Consider the following 21,045-nt stretch of genomic DNA (forward strand, 5'->3'; position numbering starts at 1 on the left):
TCCCGCTTCGAATTATAATGAGCAAAAAGTCCTTTGTGCATGTGCAGTGCCTCCTGGTGGTCGTTGGGCAGGGGTCTCAGGATGAAGGGAGTTTTCTTCAGTCTAAATGTTTCACCTTTTGTTGCTGCACATGCTCTCTAGGAGTCTTCAGGAGTCTGGTTAATATCCAAGTTGCAAAAGCTGCTTTTTACGAGAATTAAGTAACTGTCTTTCATTATCAGTAGCTGATGCTCTAGTACTGCATGGTAAGCACGACAGGTATTTGCTGAGCAATATAAATGTTAAGCAGTCAAGCAGTTTAACTTGGTATCCCCTTGTATAACCCCCTGTATGGTTTATATATTCTCTTGTATGGACATTTGTACATTTCTGTACGGTTTACTTAACCCCCTTTGTACATACATCCATATATTCCCTTGTACAATAGTATATCAATATCTGGTATAAAGCAGTGGTTGTCAGTTCCTTATTTAAATGTACATTTGATTTCCGCTCACACTTTCCATCCTGTACTCCCCAGTGGAAACACTTGAAGCTTCATGCCTTGAAGTGCACTTCCTTAAGGCTAAAGGGGTGGTGCAGTCATCTCTTCAACATATATTGCTGACAGGCAGAAGGAAACAGGTGTTCCTCTGTTGCTGCAGTGCAAGCCCTAGTAGTGAACAGTGTAACATTTTTGAAGTACCTAGATTTTATTTATTTTAAAAAGCAATTATTTTCATGCTAGTGATTTACAAAAGGCTGCATTTTCACTTGTGTTAGGTTCACACTGCTGGAGCGAGCTATTTTGTGATAAAGAGCTCAGAAACTTTGTAATAGAGTGATAGAGTATATGTTTAAAGTTGTGGGTTTTTTTAATAAACTTTTAAAAATACACTGTTATAGCAGGAAGAATTGTGTGTATATGGCTCTAGAAGAGTGGAAAGAGGTAAATACTCTGCTTCAGCAGAGATTGGTGAAGGACATGAACAAAAAACACTGAAGAACCTAAACCTTTGGTTTTAAATCTCTAGTTTCTTCTAGTGTAAAAATGAGCAAATAACACAAGAGGAATGCTGTTTAACAAATATGGAAGGCACTGTGCTAAATCATTCCGGCACTGTGACTATACTGTTCCTTGAAGACTTAAGTGGGGGAAACAATCCATGAATGGATTTCAGAGTGACTCCACAGCACTCATTTTGAGACTGAAAGGGAAAAGTTACAATGCCTTTAGGGGATTAGTTCTACAGTAGTTGTAAACTTAATGTAGGATTCATAAAACCAGCTAAAGGATGAAGTACTGCAGACTGAATTAGAGAACGCTATACAGTTTCAACCTTTATTTTGTAGAACAAGAATTACAGACATAGACTGCTTGACAGACAGTAGAGACATACACATACTTAGTAAAACACCATCCCCCAGTCTCAAGCCCAACAGTCATCAATATACAAGGCTTCATCTGTAAGATTTTCCTGATAAACAAGCTGCTTTCATTGGTAAAGAGGTACAAGTCACTTTGGAATTGTTCTGCCAATTAGTTTTAGGATTGTTTCTGGTAATAAAACAGCCCAGGCTTTTACACAAAAAAACTGGCATGTCAGGAGTGAGATTTTCTGAGAGTAAACTTAAGCCTGCTAATAGGTAGCAGTTTATAAAAAAAAATACTGAAGTAGCAGGATCTGAGGACAATTCTAGCAGTTAATCTCAGATTCAGGCAGTTTTTCTATTAATGTGAATGTTTAGCGCTAGTAATTTAGCTCATATTAATAAGAGTTGAAATATCATAACAAATACCTTATTTAGACCTTTAGAAACAGTGTCAGCTCGGTCTAGTGTTACCCCATGTCATCATAAACACATCGCCTTTTTTCTGTATCAGCAAAAGCAACAGTAATGATGTGTTCATGACTTAGCTACCCTAGGAACAGAAACTATACAAGGGTATGTACAACCCCCTGCCCCATAGCTTATGGGAAGGAATCTTTTTTGTAAGCCACTGTGCTGTTCACTTTGTGGATTGTAGTAGTGAAGGAACGAAGACGAACCTCTTCTGAATTGGCTATGAATTGTGGTCCTGACTCTTCCCACTTTTCTGGCACTGCCAAATCTTTATCTGTGTATATCAGCAAGTCAAAGGCACCTGTAAGTAAGTGGGAACAAATTAACTCATGCATAAGATGGCACATCTTCTAGAGTTGAGACGTGTACCAAGGTTCACAGAAATTACACTGATACTAGTTCTGGGAAAAATAATAGTTGAAACATGAAAAACAAGTCCTGGTTATATTCATATGTAGCCATTTTAGTTTTCTCAAGCAAGTGTGATGCAAGGGTTTTTTTTAAAACGTTAAAATAATTGTGGAGCGCTTCATATGAATTCAAGAGTTACTTACACAAGCCTGTCCACAGCTAGCCGCAAAATAATTATTTGTGAAAGCTTACATTCCTCAGAGTACATATACTAGTTTCATTTAGTTAAGCTACTCTGAGTTCTGTCCTTGTCTCAGTCTAACAAAATGTGGTCCCAGAAATGTGGTGGTATATGACATGTAATAACCAAAAAGCCTCAAAGTTAGCAGAAAATATTTTCTAAAGTAGGAAGGTTGAAGTTTCTAGAAGAAGTAACCAATATCGTCAGTGAAGTCAATACTCACAGGCAGTTTCCAACAGTGGCAGAAAAGTTACCGTGGCAGTGATTTGTCTGATAACAGATCGAATTTCATCCTGAATAACTTTCTGAGATTTTTCTCGCAGTTCACTGGAAAAATAGGAAAACTCTGTTAAGAAAGAAACTTTCTACCATCCTGACAGTTTTCTTCAAATATAGTTCTCCTAATTCAGCTCTGTTGGTCTGTTACAGAATTTTTATAGTAGTGACTATGGCCTAGGATAGGTAGGCTTAGAAAAGTTAAGTGATAGTTTACCTTTACTGTTGTGAAGCTTCACAGTATTCGTAAGGAACTGTGACATTTATTCTCAGTCCAGAATGGATAAAAACATTTTGATGTAACAACGCAAAGTAGTAGTACTTAAGGGCATATACCTGGTATGGGATTTTATATACTTTGTTGAAGATTAAAAATCAAGTCCTGATCTCATGCTTTACAGAAGGAAAAAAAAAAATCACGTGAGGATTATGTTTGCTTCATATAGTTTACAGTTTACAAACATAAGGATGAGCAGTAAGAAAGAAGGAAGGCTTTGTAAGGTTTGAAGACACATCTCCCATGCTCAGTGAACTACAGCTCTCTCAACTGCTCCGAGGAACCAGAACAGCACAGATACACATGGCATGTATCGTCTTATATCTGCACAGCTACTAGATACAGGGAAGAGCAGATGTAGAGGAGCACCATTACTTACTTCTCATCCTTTGCAGTTTTGTCGCACTCGATATCAAACTGCCACCGCTCCAGAACCTCACTGTTTTCAGTACTCGAGATCACCACCACCAGGCGCTGCACAATGCACTTGTACAACCACTCTGAAAGAACACACAGCAGTTACTTGCAGCGTGCAAAAGATGAGAAGCACTGGCAGAAACATGTCAAGAAGGGCAGAGCAGCCTTCTGCCAGCAGTACTAGCTTGGCAGCCTGAAGAACCCCCCTCAGCTCCCCAGCCTGCCCCAGGCCTCCACCACCTTTCATCTGCTCTACCACGTTGTTGAGATAGTTCTTCAGCTCTGGGTCAGTAGTGATGAGGAGAGTGAGCCCATACTTCTGGACGCGGGTGAAAGTCTCAGGGGGGTAGATGCCCCGCTGATAAAGGATGCTGTTGATTCCATAGGCTGCAACAAGGAGAAGGGGAAAGTAAGGGGGGGGGTGTGAGGCAACCAGTCCGCCGTCCCTGCCGGCGGCCATGTCACCCTACAAGAGGCCTATTAGCAGCCAGTCCATTCTTTTTCCCAGCCTGGTCCCGGAGCCCCCTGCCAGTCCCTTCTGGCAGCCCCTTACAGAAAAACTCGGCGACAATCTCGGCGCTGCCCCGCAAGGTGATGCCCTGCTGATCCCGACCCACTTGTTTGGCCATGGCAGCTGAGCAGACTCTGCTTCCCCGCCGTCCTGTTCAAACCGCGCCGCGCCGCGCCCCGCCCCGCCTCTTCCCGGCCCCTCAGGCGGCGGCAGCAGCAGCAGCAGCCGCCGCGCACGCGCACCATCGATCCCGCACCTCCCTCCTCCCAGCTTGCGCACGACCGTTGGGAAGTAGACTCTTAAGGCGTGCGCGCATGCCTGGCGGGAGCTATGAGCGAGAGGTGCGTAAGGCAGTATGAGGGAAAGTTCTTAAACGTTGTTTTGTGGTGGGGTGGGGCTGTGGCGTTGCTTGGCGCTCGTTCGGCAGCGATCTGTTAGGGAAATAAGGGTCTTCTCTTGTTAAATTTTGCATCAACTCGCGGTGCTATTGTTTGGAGCTGAGGGAAAGCGTGTGAGTGGAGCGAGTCCTCACCATGGAAATGCTGCGGAAGGTCGGTTTCAGAGGCTGTTCATATGCATTCGTCCCTGTGAAGGGACTTCTGAACTTAAAAAATGATAGTTTACAGGGGCAAATAAAATTAAGCGAGTACCTCTTTTAAGGGTGGTTTTTAGTAGTAAACTGGGCAGTCGCTATCGAAAATAGAAGTGGTCTGTTCTGCGAATGCTGTCAAAAGGCAGGCAGAAAGAACCTCGGAAAGCCGGATGGAACACACTTTTCCCTTAAATCTGTACGTTAGAACGTAACATGCAAAGAAAGGTTTTAAGAGGCATTTGGAAATGTAGGGAACTCACAAGCTCATCACTCAGGGCACACCCGCCCTTGTGGTGAGGCTGCCACAGGGCGGTTGGTAGTTGGTAAAATCACCTCAATCGTGTTATTGCAGGGACAGCAAGGAAAACACTGCAGTTAGCCGTAACTATCACACGGAGACTGTCAGAGGTTAGCAGGTAAGAGACAGAGTGAAACAGCAAGTACATGTGTAGTGCTGAAATATTTATATAGAATCACGAAGAGTGGAAGCTGTAGTGTGCTGGGATACTATCAATCTAATAGGCAAATAAGTGAAAAATTAATGGATTTGTTGAGAATGGAAGAGCTGCAAATAAGATCCTTCACTGAATACAATTTTCTGAAGGTTCTGGAATGATTAGACATTATCATCTGCGGCATATCTGTATTAGATGTCCTTATTGACCTTAAAACAAACGGATAAGAACAGGCTTCAAATTAAAATGACATTCAAAACTGATACTTAAGCCTAGGATAAAAACTGCCTGGTTATTACATAGTTCAGTAGACCAGATGCTAAAGAGTGAGTCAATGCCACAATTGTTTATTTTGTCATAATAAATGGTAAAAACAAACTAAAAAGGTAAGACTTTCTGTTGGTTCCAATTTTGGCTCTAAGAGGAATTACAGTTTGTTTCAGTGTTCGCTGTGCTGTTATTAAAACCAATAGTATATCCTGAAATCATGCTGAAGTCTGAATAACTTAGTTATTAACCTAGAGGACCTTTATCCTGGGTCTTGATCATTAGTGGTTGTGTTGTATATTTGTCTTCCAAATAAAATATTTTCGTTGTTGTATTTCAAAGCCTTATGGTAGTAGAAGCATTTTTCATCTGAGTCCCAGCTTTTAGAAGCTAGATAGAGCTGTATCAGCTGTTTTTGCTTCAGACCTTAGGTACTAGCGTGCTACTTTTCATCTGTTCCAAAATGGTCTCATCCTTCCAGCCCCACTTTTTTTTCTTTTTTTTCCCCCCACACTTGAATTTTCATTCATTTTGCTTGCTTGTTTTGGAGAGCTGCTTATTTTTGATTAATAATTGCACATTTCTCGTCTAGCTGTTTTACTGTTAAAACCAAATGGAAGAAAAAAGCCAAAATACTTCTTGATTTACTAGATGTATTTTGCCACATTTCAATGTAGATGGCTTAAAGATCTGTTGTTGATGTGACTGGGCAGATATCTTTATTAACATCAGATTTAATTGCATCTTCTTTATTTCTGCCAGCATTGATCTGAAAGGTATTGAGAGTTGGTGATCCCCAGTACCTCTAAAATTCTGAGCTTCCTTCAGTAAACCTGACATATTTGGATCAGTTCTCTGTCCCTAGTTCTGTATTGCAGTTAACACTGGTTTCTGCCCTGATGTCCGTATGTTCCCCTCTGCCTTCAACAACAAAAAAAAACCCCAAACAAAAATCAGAAGGCAACCCCCTCTCCACAAACACCCAACAACCCTAAGAACACCTTTAAATTTTTTTTATTTTGATTTTTCTCTCTCTCTTTAGAGAAATACATTACCCTTTTATGATATGTTAGTAGTTATATATGCTGCAATGTAATGGCAGGAGCTGCATATTTTCAGTACTTCTCAGCTCCTAGTATTTCCCTTTGTCTTTTAACACATTATTTTTCCTTGGCCAATTAATTAGTTTCGAAAAGGTCAGTCTTTTAAGTCCACTAAGTAGTGTCTTTCTTAATCTATTTCTTCTGTTACCTTCACCTCTTTTACTTCTCATGTCATCAAGATGTGCCTCTACTTTCCCCTGCCAGTAATTCACTTGCATGAAGATTTAGTTATCTGGCAGTGTGTGTTTGCTGCTTCTTCGCTTTGTGTTCTCCGATTATCTCATTTTTTTCCTGTTACAAGTCCTAAGATCCACAAGACTTATCTTTATTGTCTCCACTTCATTTAGGTTGGTGTGACTCAGCTTCTCTTCCAGGTCAATCCAGTATCCCCCAACAGAGGCACCCAGGTACTGTGTGTTTATCTGTCGTGTAACTAGTCTGCAATTATTACCTGATCATAGCCCAGACAAGTGTGACTGGTAAAAGTGTATGTATGCACACTCCATGTGATGTTGACCCACCTATAGTTTGTGTTTAGGGCACGTCCCACTACAAATAAGAGGAAGGCTGCGGGGAGACTGCTATGTGTTAGTGAATGATACGTATGGCTGACAGCAGGCTTCCTGACCAGCTCTATGGGACTCTCAGAAATGAAGATGACAGGCTGAGTTATATATTCTGGCATATTAGGAGCTGGCTATCCTTGCTTTAATTATCTCATTCTAAAACCTTAATTTTCATAAGGAATGTGAAATCCCAGTTGTGTTTCATTTAAGTCTTTTATAATTCTCTAGTCATTGCTCTGTCTCTCAATTATAATTTGATGTTATGACATTTTTATTTTTTTTTATTCTCTTTATGTGGAAGAAAATGTCCCATGTTTAGCTTGGCTTTTTTTGCAACATTTAATGATTGCTTCCCCGTGGCAACCGACAGTGAACCTGGAACAATCCAGATCACCGATATGCCTTCAATCCTTTTAAAGCAATCCAAGTCACATTCCCATAGTTGTTCAGCAGACTAGAAGACATAATCCATTTGCAAGAGTTCATTCCCAGTTGTTGTTTTACCCTCAGGATGATGTGGACGGGTCTCTCCTTCCAGCATAGCAAAATGGTCTATAAAATGAATGTTCTGTTTGCTACAAATGCTCTTGTATCACATTAACAAATTGTCATATTAAGCCTCAGTAAAACTAGTTTTGCCTGTGCAGAGAAAGGAAGTCTTACTTTGGCCAACAGAGCCTTAGTGCTTCTCTTTTTCTGGTAGATCTCAAGCTCTTCTGAGTAATTTCTTTCTACATTTTAGGAGGTGATTCTGTGCTTTTAAGCCCATAGAAGTAGCTAGCCCTTTCGCCTTCTTCCCTATTATCTGTGCATCACTTTAATTCTCCTTAGTCTGTTAGAATGCTGTCTATCCCTGTTCTTGCCAGTACTCAAAAATCGGGGTAGGTGTTCATTCTTTTTTTGTGGATTGGATGTTCTGCTCCCTCGCTTCCTCAGCCCTGCTTGTGGAGTTTGTAGGTCATATACTGGGTGCAGCAGTTGTCAGTTTGCAGAACTGCCATGATTTTTTAGTCAAACATATTTTTCTCTATTAGCTGTTTAGGTTCGGTTCTATACAGGTTTTGACATTTGGGTGGTTCCAAGGAAAAGCTTTTCCTGAGCACAGGGTAGGCCACCAGCACAGTCAAGTACCATCACTGTTCCTTTTTGTAAGAGTTATTTTTAAATCTTCCAAGTCTCTAAATCACTTACCTATCTTTAAACCACTTTGCTGTGCATGAGCTTCTTTACTGCCTTCCACTGCATCTTCACAGCTCTCACCCAAAAATACCTTTGGTGATTTATTATTATCTGGAATTAATTCTAGAATGAATGTAAAATACTGCACTTTTTGATAGGCATTGTATTACAAAACTAATTTGCTGTTGTTCAAATTTGTTTCTAACAGTCAGTAGTATTAAAGCTTGCAGGGTAGGTACAGGTACTTTGTGTTAACTGTCAAAATAACTATAACATATATTTTCAAGTTGGATGTTGCTATTTTTTAAAACATGAGCCATGGAATATTCTTACAAATAGCAGTACTATATTCTTTCACCAACAGCAGCAGAAGAGTGATGCAAGTAGGAAGGCTTGTTTTGAATTTTAAGTATTAAAGAATTTATTTTTTTTTTTTTTAAGTAAGTATGAGCTAATAAGCTGTGCTATAACTTCTAATACGATGAGTAGACTTCGCAAAGTGACCTGACATATTTCTAAAGGATACCTAGGGAGAAAGTTCAGCAAGGTATTTGTGATGGTTTTACCTCTAAACTACCGGGAGATGGCACCAAACACGTTATCTGTACCCTTTTCAGTCTGGTTTTGAACTAGAGTGAATTTACTGTCACATGCTTTAGACAAGTTTTAGATTCATTTATTTTTGCTAGTTTTAAAAAACATTGTTCCAGAATGAAGGAAATACTTAATGTGATGCCAGGTTTTGATGTTTATGTTGCCTTAACAGCAACCTTGCTATTGCACTAAAGACAATTTAGCTGTTGAACACTTATTCTTAATAAGTGCCCATTTTCAAATGAAGACAGAAATCCTGTTTCAGAATCAGAAAGAGCAGACACTGATGAGTTTTCCAAGCCTTGAAAACTGTATAGTGCTGGATGATGTCATGTTGCAGTGTTAACAGGTAAGAATCCAGCTCTTTATGACTTAATCGCCAACCTGAAGGATGATAATTTTAGAAGACAAATATTAACCCAGTTCATTAACTCCTGTCACAGCTGAAATTTTCCTGTTAACAAATTAATGGAAAACTAAGGAGTTCTCACTCGTTTAGACTTACTAGGCAAGTATACCACACTTTAGCTTTAAATTCAGAGTGGGTCTTCTAAAGAATAATTGAACAGATTTATCAGTGGAGACTTAGACTGTCAATGGGTCATCAAGCAAAAGGGTCCAGAAGATTGATAGCATAGTAAATATCCCTAGATAAGGATTATTGATTGTTACACAATCACAGCATGTTAGATGACAATTGTTATTTCATGATTGCTTTCTGATCGTGTCACTTCTGGTATATAACCATGATCATAGAATCATAGAATCATAGAATAGTTAGGGTTGGAAAGGACCTCAAGATCATCTAGTTCCAACCCCTGCCATGGGCAGGGACACCTCACACTAAACCATCCCACCCAATGCTTCATCCAACCTGGCCTTGAACACTGCCAGGGAAGGAGCACCCACAGCCCCCCTGGGCAACCTATCCCAGTGCCTCACCACCCTAACAGGAAAGAACTTCCTCCTTATATCCAGTCTAAACTTCCCCTGTTTAAGGTTCAACCCATTACCCCCTGTCCTGTCACTACAGTCCCTGATGAAGAGTCCCTCTGCAGCACCCCTGTAGGGCCCCTTCAGATACTGGAAGGCTGCTATGAGGTCTCCACGCAGCCTTCTCTTCTCCAGGCTGAACAGCCCCAACTTCCTCAGCCTATCTTCATATGGGAGGTGCTCCAGTCCCCTGATCATCCTCGTGGCCCTCCTCTGGACTTGTTGCAACACTTCCATGTCCTTTTTATGTTGAGGACACCAGAACTGCACACAGTACTCCAGATGAGGTCTCACAAGAGCAGAGGGGCAGGATCACCTCCTTTGACCTGCTGGTCACAGTCCCTCTGATGCAGCCCAGGATACGGTTGGCTTTCTGGGCTGTGAGCGCAAACTGCCAGCTCATGTTCATTTTCTCATTGACCAGCACCCCCAAGTCCTTCTCTTCAGGGCTGCTCTGAATCTCTTCTCCGCCCAACCTGTAGCTGTGCCTGGGATTGCTCTGACCCAGGTGTAGGACTTTGCACTTGGCATGGTTGAACTTCATAAGGTTGATATCAGCCCACCTCACAAGTGTGTCGAGGTCCCTCTGGATGGCATTCCTTCCCTCCAGTGTATCAACCGAACCACACAGCTTGGTGTCATCGGCAAACTTGCTGAGGGTGCACTCAATCCCACTGTCCATGTCAGCGACAAAGATGTTAAACAAGACCGGTCCCAGCACCGATCCCTGAGGGACACCACCTGTTACTGGTCTCCAGCCGGACACTGAGCCACTCTGTGTGTGCGGCCATCCAGCCAGTTATTTATCCACCGAGTGGTCCATCCATCAAATTTATGTCTCTCCAATTTAGGGACAAGGATGTTGTGTGGGACAGTTGTCGAACGCTTTGCACAAGTCCAGGTAGATGACATCAACTGCTCTACCCTTTTCCATCAGTTCTGTAGCCCCATCATAGAAGGCCACCAAATTGGTCAGGAGGATTTCCCCTTAGTGAAGCCATGCTGGCTGTCACCAAGCACCTTGTTGTTTTTCATGTGTCTTAGCATGCCTTCCAGGAGAATGTGCTCCAAGATTTTGCCAGGCACAGAGGTGGACTTGTTCAGTTAATTGTGTTGCAAGGAATACAGTACAGCTTACATAATGCCTAAGATGTATAATGGCTGAAGAGGTAAATATATTGTGAAAAGTATATTATTAGCATTAGAAATATTTTAAGCAAAATATGAGTAATTCCTTAATTTCATCTTGAAAATTAGAGTGTTTATGAATATTTCTGTCCAGTTAGATCACCAGGCAAGTTAGGTGCCCAGTTGTCAGAACAATACTAATTACTGAAAACAGGCATGCCAAATATTCAAGTTCTTTCTCCCAAGTATTGGACAGCTTAAAATGGTGAAGGTATCTATTCCCATAAGGAGGGGGGAATTCTTCAAAGAACACAATTTATTTCAAGAAAAACATCCTTTTTCATGTGTTTTGAGAAATTTGTGCATGCCTTTCTTTAAAAAAAAAGGAAGACCAAATGGCCACCAATGTGTCATGACAATTTGATGAGCTAAAATATTGTATGAGGCACCCAGGCCACCTCAGGACTATGCCCTGAGCCATTCCTCCCCCCTCCTCCCCACTGCCTGCACTTCTCACTACACTGCTGCTTTGGGAAGTCCAGTCCTGTAGCATGGAGACAAATGCCTGACTTCTGAACTTCCTGTGATGTCTTCATCAGAACTCCTCTGCTCTGCTGGTTAATACCAGAAGAAGCATGCACAGTATAGGAGTAGCATGGATTGTTAAAAATTGAGAGCTTTAAAGCAATTAAGATGTCTGCACAAGAACAGCACTGAGCTAGGCATGGGATGTATCAGGTACAAAACCAAGCTTATAGAATTCCACTATAAATGTAAAGCTTCTCTCAGTTTGTCATAGATCACATGTAAGGTGAAAAGTCCTACTTAATTATTTTTGTATCACTCATCAAATAAGTGCCTAAGTGTTTCTTAGAGTTTAGTCATTGATTCAGTCACTTAAGAAACCAGGGAAAACTATTTTGTGTTCCATTGGCCTTTAAAAAATTGTTTATGGGTAGACAGTAGGAACATCTGCAAAATAGCTAGGAAAACAACTGAAGAAAGGATTTGTTAGTACAACTTAAGTACAATCCCTTTATTTTCTGTATCATTAGTGAGCCCAGAAGGACTGCTTGTTGTGTTAGTCAGCACTGGCTATTTTTTTTAGGTGAAAAATTAGAAAAGAGCAGAACAATACTTGAAAGCTCATGCTAGTTATCTGTATCTCCTGCACAATGGATGGCCTCATCCAAAACTCATGATCTGATGTCGCTTGGTGCATAAAAATGTAAACCAGATGGTTTGGTAATTGGAATAGCAGCTTGATGCTAACTATTCCTTACAGTCTTCCTTCCTTGAAATCCAATTTGAGGGAAAACATGGCTTTATTGCTCAAGGTAAGCTACTCCTTGGTTGTAGTCTGCCGGTTGGTGACAGGTAGACCAGGAATAGATATTTAAAGGTTAACAGAACTCTTGCCACCAAGGAAAATTCACTGAGCTAAAGCATGTCTTTGATCTGATATGTTCTTTTAAGCCTTTGAAGATGTTAGTGAAGAAGTCCATAGACTTGCACGTAATGAAGCAGCAACCTAAGCAATGATCTAACATTGTCTGAGAAAATAAAAGAAAAATATAATAAATATAGAATCATAGAATGGTTAGGGTTGGAAGGGACCTTAAGATCATCTAGTTCCAATCCCCTGGCATGGGCAGGGGTGCGTCACACTAGCCCATGTTGTTGGACAGACCAAGGCTCTGTCCAGTGTGGCCTTGAACACTGCCAGGAATAGAGCATTTACCACTGCTTTGGGCAACCTGTTCCAGTGCTTCATCACTCTCCCAGTGAAGAACTTCTTCCTCATATCTAACCTGAACTTCCCTTTTTTAACTTTAAACCCATCACCCCTTGTCCTATTGCTATAATTGCTGATGAAGCATCCTTCTCCATCATCCTTGTAGGCCCCCTTCATATACTATAAGGCTGCTATGAGGTCTGCATGCATCTCCTGTTCTTCAGGCTGAACAGCCTCAACTTTCTCAGCCTGACTTTGTACAGGAGGTTGTCCAGCCCCCTTATCACCCTTGTGGCCTCCTCTGTTTCTGCTCCAACAGCTCCATGTCCTTATTTTAAGGACACCAGAACTGCACACAGTACTTGAAGTGGGGTCTCATGAGAGCAGAGTATAGATAGATACTTTTTGTTAAATGCAGCATTACTTCAGTTTTTGCAGAAATGCAATATAATCCATTAAAACAGGAGAGAAAGGTGGAGAGAAAGGCCTGCTGCATGAGAAGTCACTGGGTGGTAACTGTTACTTGGTTACATTGAGGGGTCCTGTCACTGGTTTGCTGTGCATTTTGCTTAAGCTGCATGTTGGCCCAGGGTTTCTTTTTTTGTTACAAGCTTGCTGCAGGGACCATGCAGGGTGACTGTAAGGTGTCTTACAAGGTGATGCTGTCCCTTGTGGCTACTGCAGTTGGGAGTTGGCACTGTTTTATTTCCATCCTTGCTTGCCAGGGACTTTGTATTAACTTGGGCTAATCAGCTTAGATCTAGGTTTCCAACAAAGGATTTGTAAGTCCTGCAACTTAGGTACATTGTATTTCTGCAACTTCTGCCTTGGAGATGCCTTGTTCACTGACATCCTTTTATTTTAAAGAGCGGGGAGGTTTTACTTTTCTTTTTCTAGAGATGTGATGGTGATGATGACCACACTCACTTATTTAATACTGTGATATGAGAACAGTCATCTAGCATTGAAAAAATACCATTCTTCAATTTCACATACTTCAAGATGGGGTTGCAGTAGTCATGGTACCATAAATAATGTAGATTTGTAAATGGTTCCATGATGTTTGTATGGGCACCACTCATCAGCCATCTCTGCTTGAGAGAGTTGTTCTGATATGTGTTGTTAGAATAAACTGAACTTTACAGCTGCTGGGGATAGCCTGAACTGGAAAATGATTTGGTCTAAACTTGCATAGAAACATCACAAATGATAGACTACTGGCTGCACAGTATTTTGAGACTTCCTGAAGATGTAGGCAAACAATTTACAGGGCCCCATTTCCTGAGATGATGAATTAAGATGGTGAATCATCCTTATTAAGGATGATTTAGCCAACTGTCAGTATATTAAAAGCTCATAAAAATCATCTGTAACTATTTACAGAGCAGCTCAAGTCAGAGCTGTTGTGACAAGGGAATAACTTGTGTTTGTGTGCAGATGACAGTGCAGACCTTCTGAGAAGGTGTTGAAACACTTCTCACCTTTAAAATTCAATTCTTGTGATTTTAAAAGCATTTTGGAAAACTTAATCAAGTTCTAATTCACAAACAGCTCCTGACCCAGTAGTAATGAATAATGACCAAAACTTGTAAGACAGCGTGTATTGGTCTGAAACAAAATACTGACTCATCTACTGCAACTTCAGCTTTTCTTTATGCAGAGTATTTCTGTTGTGTTAAATGTCTCTTGGTGTTCCTTAAAACAGGCAGTATCAGTCCCCACTCAACCATGTCATGACCTTTTTTTTAACCCCCTTTCTTTTTCTGGTTCTTTCTCATTGTCTTTGAGTGGAGGAGAAGGACATGTTATGCGAATGTTGCATTAGGACTGCATGTTTCTTTTATTTCCTCTTGAGATTTGTAGTGTGAAATTGCCAGTATCTCTAATGGCATTAAGGTGAGATTTTATAGATCCAGTCTTTTCTTGTGTATGGTAAAAGTGCTGCTACTTACTTATGTGCTTGAGAATGTATTTTCTTGTATTTGCTTTATTGTATTATTAAGTGGAACACTAGAAACCATGCTTATGTTGGAAGAGGGCTGCCTTTTATAACTGGGCTCTGTTTTGTGAAGCAAAATAGCTGCTCCTAGAAAAACATACTCCTTCCCCATCAGTCCTCCGTTCTATTTGATACACTGGCTGTTCATTCTCTGGGAATATAAAAACAATTTTTAGTGATTTATGGGCTACTTTTGGTAATATTTCAGTGATTCTGTTAAAAGTTTTTCCTCAGTGCCCAGCGAAAAGTAAAGTTCTGAATAATGTAAGGAACCACGGAAGGTGTAAATTTACATGGTGTGTGGCAGTGAAATATTCACAAGTCAAGTTAAAAATATTCCTCATTTGCATTTACTGTGTTTTATGCTTTTGTATTACTCTATCTCAGACATGGTTTTATATATGTATACTTGCTCTCATGGATTTGGTTTCCTTTTCTGTAATGATTTTTTCAGATAATAAGAGTGAAAAGCTTATACGTGTATGTCATGGTTTAAACAAAGTCAGCCATAAATCACGCAGTCGCTCTTTCATTCCCCACCTTCTTGTCCTCCCTCTACTCCTGGAGGGATGGAGAGGAGAATCAAAAAGAATACAACTCTAACGAGTTGAGATAAGAACAGTTTAGTAACCAAGGTATAACACAAATCACTACTGCTACCACCAGTGATAATAATGATAAAGGAAATAACAAGGGAAGAGAATACAACACCTCAACACCAGCCAACCGATTACTCACCCCACCCTGACTGAGCACTGACTGATACCTAGTCCAACCCCGCAGTGCACTAGCCCTTCCGGGTAACTTTCCGTTACATCCTGGGCATGACGTGCTGTGGTATGGAATAGCTCTTTGGCTAGTTTGGGTCAGGTGTCCTGTCTCTGCTTCCTCCCGGCTTCCCCTCCTCCCTGGCAGAGCATGAGACTCAGAAAGTCCTTGGTCAGACTAAAACATCAGTGTTATCAGCTCTGTTCCCAGGCCGAAAGTCAAAACACAGTGCTGCACCAGCTACTAAGAAGGAGAAAAATGACTGCTACTGCCGAACCCAGGAGAATGTAATTCAACATGTACTTATTCATAACACATGTTATTTCTAGCACTTTGAAGGAGATACAGAACTGTTGAGAGCTTTTTAACAAACAATGGGCACGTGAGAGATCCAGAACTCGTGCCATTGGTTAGAGTTTGTAGTAAGGATTAACTGCCTAGTTCACAGATTACTTCTGTGGCCACGTATGTGGAAGTTCTGCAGGAGGGAAACAGCTCCCAGATGCTGAAGAGGGAAGCAATCAGATGCCTTTGCATTATGTGTAGAAACCAATCATTATAAAGCTTAAGCGTGGGACCAAGCTTGGAAGCTATGAAAGGCAGTACTCTGAAGTCAGTAAAGGTCAGTTTCTGATTATATTAATCAGCGTGCTGTCCGTTGATCTTCCGCACAGAACCACAGAATGGTTGAGTTTGTAAACGAGGTCATCTTGTACAATCCCCTGCTTGGTTGGAGAGGTCATCTTGTCCAGCTCCCCTGCCCAAGCAGGGTCACCTAGAGCAAATTTCCTAGGACCATGTCCAGATGACTTTTGAATATCTCCAAGTATAGAGATCTCTCTGGGCTGAACAGTCACAGGTCTTTCAGCCTTTCCTCATAGGAGAGATGCTTCAGTCCCTTCATAATCTCAGTGGCCTTTCTTTGGAGTCTTTCCAGTAGCTCCATATTTCTGTTGCTGGGGAGCATGGAACTGGACCCTGCACTCCAGGCACAGCCTCGTTAGTGCCAAGTGGAGATGAAAGATCATCTCCCTCAGCTTGCTGTAACAGTCCTTCTAGTGCAGCCCGGGATACCGTTAGCCTTCTTTGTGTAAAGGACACATTGCTGCCTCATGTTCAACCTGGTGTCCAGATCCTTTTTTGCAAAGCTGCTTTCTAGCTAGATGGCCCCCAGCATGTGCGGGTGCATAGGGGTTATTTTATTCTCCCACAAAAGTACATCCCCTTGTTGAACTTCATGAGGTTCCTGTCAGCCCATTTCTCCAGCCTCTTCAGCTCCTTCTGGATGGCAGTATGGCCCTCTGGTGCACCAGCCACTCTTCCCAGTTTTGTATCATCTCCAAACTTGTTGAGGGCACACTCTGCCCCGTTATCCAGATCATTAATGAAAATGTTACAGGAAAGCTCTGGATAAAGAGCTTACCAGTTTTTTCTCTGAAGAGGAAGCTTCAAAATCCTAGTAAATTAAGTGGGTCTTTTTATGTTGTGCCTCCCCTATTATTATGGTTTCTTTGGGCACTATGCACCATAGCCATCTTATGCACTCTGGTACTAAGCAGTCTTCTTTGTCTTTTGTCAGTATTAGATTTCATAGCCCCAGCCATCTCGTACACATCATAGAAAGACTTTAAGTCTCTTAATTTTCATATGAAATTTGGCAGAACAGGGGAGACCTCAGGGATCCACAGATGTGTTAAGCCTGCTAGAGGCATACATTTTACTTTTTTCTTCGAATAGGCTCAGTGTCCTCTTCTCCATCAGTGACGGCACAGTGGCTCTGCTCCTTTCAGCACCTGGGGATGGAAAGGTTGGCAGCAAAGTCTGGCATATTTGTAAAGTGAAGACGATGTTGGTTATTCCTGTGCAAGAAAACAAAACACCTAACAGAACAGTGTCTCAGTAGTGGCAAGAATCCTAACTGGTTGTATAATAGGCTATGCAGCTGGGTGTCTGATAGTGGGGTTTTGAGTTTGACCATGTTCTGTGTCTCTTTAAGTCTCTTCTTTCTCCTGAACACTTGTGCGAGTTAACTCTGCCAGTATAACACTGCATGTGATTAATAAGGAGTGAAAGGTTTCAGCCTACTCATGACATGGTAAACCCCACATCAGAATACCTTCAAGAATGATGCTTAGTAACTCATCTGTGCCCTAACAGTTAAACAATGAAACCGGTATATTTACACTATCTTTATATTCATGAAAATGGGAACAGGCTTTGGCACAATACCTATGAAGCCAGATGTCTCTCAGTAACTCACAGGAAGCAACAAGGATACAGGATATGTGTAACATGATATTTCTCTTACTTTTTAATGTTACCCAAACTGGACACCTCAGTAAATGTATTTATTTTTCAATAAATCATTCTGATGCTCATGTAAAAGTTTCTGTTTACAAATTATTGAAACAGCAGCTTTTCTTCAATAATCAACCTTAGCACATAAGCCTGCTTTTTTACAGTGAATGCTATAAAAAAGGTTTATTAAGTATTTCTGGCAGAGATTTTTCTTGTCCCTTTATGTTCATCTTATCTCAGTGCATTTTATCCTAGCGGGGATAGGCTCATTGGTAAATCTATTGAACTGTTAGTGCTGAAAGGGGGAACAAGAATAGAGGCATTCAGATAGGAAGAGCCTCAAGTTTAGTTGTTATTAATGCAGAGCACAGTCTTTTGGGCTGTTTTTATTGAAGAAGAGGAAAAAAGGAGGTAAACCTTTGATTCAGTATATTGTTCAGTGTGAAAATTAGTTAGAAGTCTTTGCTGCGCTTGCAGAGCCTATTACTATCATGGTGTGGTACAAAGCCTCTGCTAAAGTGGGGTAAATGAAGCAGTCCAAGTGCAAGGTATCTGTAGTGCCAGGTAGTCCCAGCTCAGCACTAATGTTGTTCTGTGGAGTCCCACTTCCTGCCAGTGTTACTCTAGTTTTATTCTTAGCCCCATCCTAGATGCCCAAAGTATGCACAGCTTCTTTTCTCTGCATGGCAATAGCTGGTTTACAAACCAGCAGATACCTGTCCTAAAACAGATACAAGGATCTGGTCTGGATCAAAGTGCTATATTGTTTGGAAACCGAGTTCTGTCATTTGGTTGATGACTGCTACGTAATTTCTGCTGCTTCCAGTTCAGTTGTTGAGTTAATCTCCTGAATTATGTGTATTTGTCTTTGGAGGGAGACTGTTGCTGTTCCTTTGCTGTGGGTGTGTGCTCCAGGAGGGCACTGTAACAAGGGTCTTTTTCACACAACTCTGTGTGTGCGGCCATCCAGCCAGTTATTTATCCACCGGGTGGTCCATCCATCAAATTGATGTCTCTCCAATTTAGAGACAAGGATGTTGTGTGGGACAGTTGTCGAACGCTTTGCACAAGTCCAGGTAGATGACATCAACTGCTCTACCCTTTTCCATCAGTTCTGTAGCCCCATCATAGAAGGCCACCAAATTGGTCAGGAAGGATTTCCCCTCAGTGAAGCCATGCTGGCTGTCACCAAGCACCTTGTTGTTTTTCATGTGTCTTAGCATGCCTTCCAGGAGAATGTGCTCCAAGATTTTGCCAGGCACAGAGGTGAGATCGACCGGTCTGTAACTCCCCGGGTCCTCCATTTTCCCCTTCTTGAAAATGGGGGTTATATTTCCCTTTTACCAGTCGTCATTAACTTCACTTGACTGCCATGACTTTTCAAATATGATGGCCAGTGGCTTAGCAACTTCATTTACCAGCTCCTTCAGGACCCGCAGGTCCCATGGACCTGTGCACATTCAGATTTTAAAGATGGTCTCAAACCAGATCCTCTCCTACAGTGAGCCCAAGGTCTTCATTCTCACAGTCCCTGCGTCTGCCCTCCAAGACTTGGGTGGTGTGGTCAGAGCCTTTGCCAGTGAAGACCGAGGCAAAGAAGTCATTCAGAACCTCAACCTTCTCCAAATCCTGTGTAGCCAGTACTCCCGATAGCTTCCAGAGGGGGCCTACGTTGTCCCTTGTCAGTTTTTTATTTGCTGTGTACCTATAGAATCCCTTCCTGTTATCCTTAACATCCCTAGCCAAGTTTAATTCTAACTGGACCTTAGCCTTCCTAACCTGGTCCCTAGCTTGCCGGACAACATCCCTGTACTCTTCCCAGGCCGCCTTGCTTCCACTTTTTATAAGCCTCTTTTTTCCTTTGAATTTTCCTTAGCAGTTCCTTATCCATCCAAGGAGTTCTCCTGGCCCTCCTGCTACACTTCCTTCTAGTTGGGATGCAGCACTCCTGAGCTTGTAACAGGTGATCCTTGAATATCAACCAAGAGTCTTGGGCCCCACCTTGCCCTCCAGGGCTATATCCCATGGAACCTTACTAAGCAGGTTCCTGAAGAGGCCAAAGTCTGTTTGTGGAGGATTGGCTTGTCGAAAAAGGTCAAAAGGTCACGTTCCCATCAACGAGCTGAAACAAGACATCTGTGTAGAACATGGTGCAAACCTCTCACGCCAGATAATGAGGAACTGAAGGACACCGGCAAACAGCAACATACTATGACCAATCACAGCCAAGGACACTAAGTGATAAGTGCATGAGAAGGAGGATGGTGGGGGGGTGCACGGTGTAGCTGCAAAAATATAGAGCTTACACAATGCCTTATCTGTGGCAGAACCAAGTGCCTAGTATTTGCATATTCACTGTTATATTAACCGAAGGTAGAAGCCCAATAAACGAAGCTTGCTGTTAACTCATATTGAGTTGTCCAAGTCTTCCTTTCACGACATCTGTTCTGCTGAAGTCCAGGGCAGTGAGCTTGCTGCATGCTCTTCTAACTGTCCTGACGATCTCGAATTCGACCATCTCGTGATCACTGCACCCAAGGCTGCCCTGGAGTGTCACATTTCCAACCAGCCCTTCCCTTTTGGTGAGTACGAGGTCAAGCATGGCACCTCTCCTTGTCGGCTCCTCTATTGTTTGCAGAAGGAAGTTGTCTTCCACACAGTCAAGGAACTTTCTGGATTTCTTGTGCCGGGCCATACTGTCCCTTCAACAGATATCAGGGTGGTTGAAGTCCCCTGTGAAGCCCCTGAAGGGCCTGCAAGCGTGAGGCTGTGCCTATCTGTCTATAGAGTGCTTCATCCACAGGTTCTCCTTGATCAGGCTGTCTGTAGCAGATCCCCACAGTAATATCTCCCATGGCTGTTTTCCCTTTAAACCTGACCCACAAACTCTCTGTAAATTGCTCACCTGTCCCTAGACAGAGTTCCATGCTCTCCAGCCTATCCCTAACATAAAGGGCAACTCCCCCTCTATGCCTGCCGGGCCTGTCTTTTCTAAAGAGCCTGTAACCTTTCATTCCAACACTCCAGTCATAGGAGCCATCCCGCCACGTTTCTGTGATGCCTATTATATCATACCCCCGTAGACGTGCACACATCTCTAATTCCTCTTGTTTGTTCCCCATGCTACAGGCGTTTGTATAGAGGCATCTGAGCCGAGCTCCAAATGAAGCCGGCTCCTTGGCTGGAGCATCTGGAATATATCTACATTGCTCTGAGCATTTAATATAGGTGTTGGCAACTGACTGGGTATGTTGGGATGGAATGATGCCCCCCTCCCCTAACACATCTAGTTTGAAGCCTCCTTGACCAGTCGATCAAGCCTCCTATCAAAACTGCTCTTCCCCTTCTTTATCAATCCACCCACCTCCACCAGCCCCCAGTAGACCTGGCCTACAAACTTCAGTCCTATGTTCAAGACACCCAAACCCCTGACTATGACACCACCCTTTTAACAATTTATTAACTTGGCTA

At 42.1% G+C, this 21,045-nt stretch overlaps 1 protein-coding gene and 1 long non-coding RNA gene across 4 annotated transcripts; one reads left to right on the forward strand and one right to left on the reverse strand.

The window, feature by feature from the left end:
* Positions 1 to 1,294: 1,294 nt before the first annotated feature.
* On the reverse strand, positions 1,295 to 4,092 carry MAD2L1 (mitotic arrest deficient 2 like 1). Its single transcript, XM_065685811.1, has 5 exons — positions 3,940 to 4,092; positions 3,627 to 3,773; positions 3,349 to 3,469; positions 2,640 to 2,743; positions 1,295 to 2,125 (listed from the first exon to the last, which is right to left on the reverse strand). The coding sequence occupies exons 1-5, from the start codon at positions 4,013 to 4,015 to the stop codon at positions 1,953 to 1,955; spliced, it is 621 nt and encodes a 206-aa protein (XP_065541883.1). The 5' UTR covers positions 4,016 to 4,092; the 3' UTR covers positions 1,295 to 1,952.
* Positions 4,093 to 4,152: 60 nt separating this feature from the next.
* LOC136017502 (uncharacterized) lies at positions 4,153 to 19,974 on the forward strand. Of its 3 annotated transcripts, none has more exons than XR_010613946.1 (4): positions 4,191 to 4,238; positions 4,842 to 4,905; positions 6,662 to 6,721; positions 19,451 to 19,974. It is a non-coding gene; the product is annotated as an uncharacterized LOC136017502 (long non-coding RNA). The 3 variants fall into 3 exon arrangements; XR_010613945.1 differs by having other exon boundaries at positions 19,454 to 19,974; XR_010613944.1 differs by lacking the exon at positions 4,842 to 4,905 and having other exon boundaries at positions 4,153 to 4,238; positions 19,454 to 19,974.
* Positions 19,975 to 21,045: the final 1,071 nt, after the last annotated feature.

Source organism: Lathamus discolor, chromosome 1 (genome assembly GCF_037157495.1).
Source record: "Lathamus discolor isolate bLatDis1 chromosome 1, bLatDis1.hap1, whole genome shotgun sequence".
Taxonomy (NCBI): Eukaryota; Metazoa; Chordata; class Aves; order Psittaciformes; family Psittacidae; genus Lathamus; species Lathamus discolor.

What these genes read in the sequence shown, in the direction of transcription:
- MAD2L1 (XM_065685811.1), bottom strand. Translation starts at nt 4,015, where the DNA reads ATGGCCAAACAAGTGGGTCGGGATCAGCAGGGCATCACCTTGCGGGGC. An exon ending in GATTGTCGCCGAGTTTTTCT is followed by an intron (nt 3,774 to 3,939) that starts GTAAGGGGCTGC and finishes TCCTTGTTGCAG; the next exon opens with CCTATGGAATCAACAGCATC. An exon ending in AAAACTGCAAAGGATGAGAA is followed by an intron (nt 2,744 to 3,348) that starts GTAAGTAATGGT and finishes CTATTTTTCCAG; the next exon opens with TGAACTGCGAGAAAAATCTC.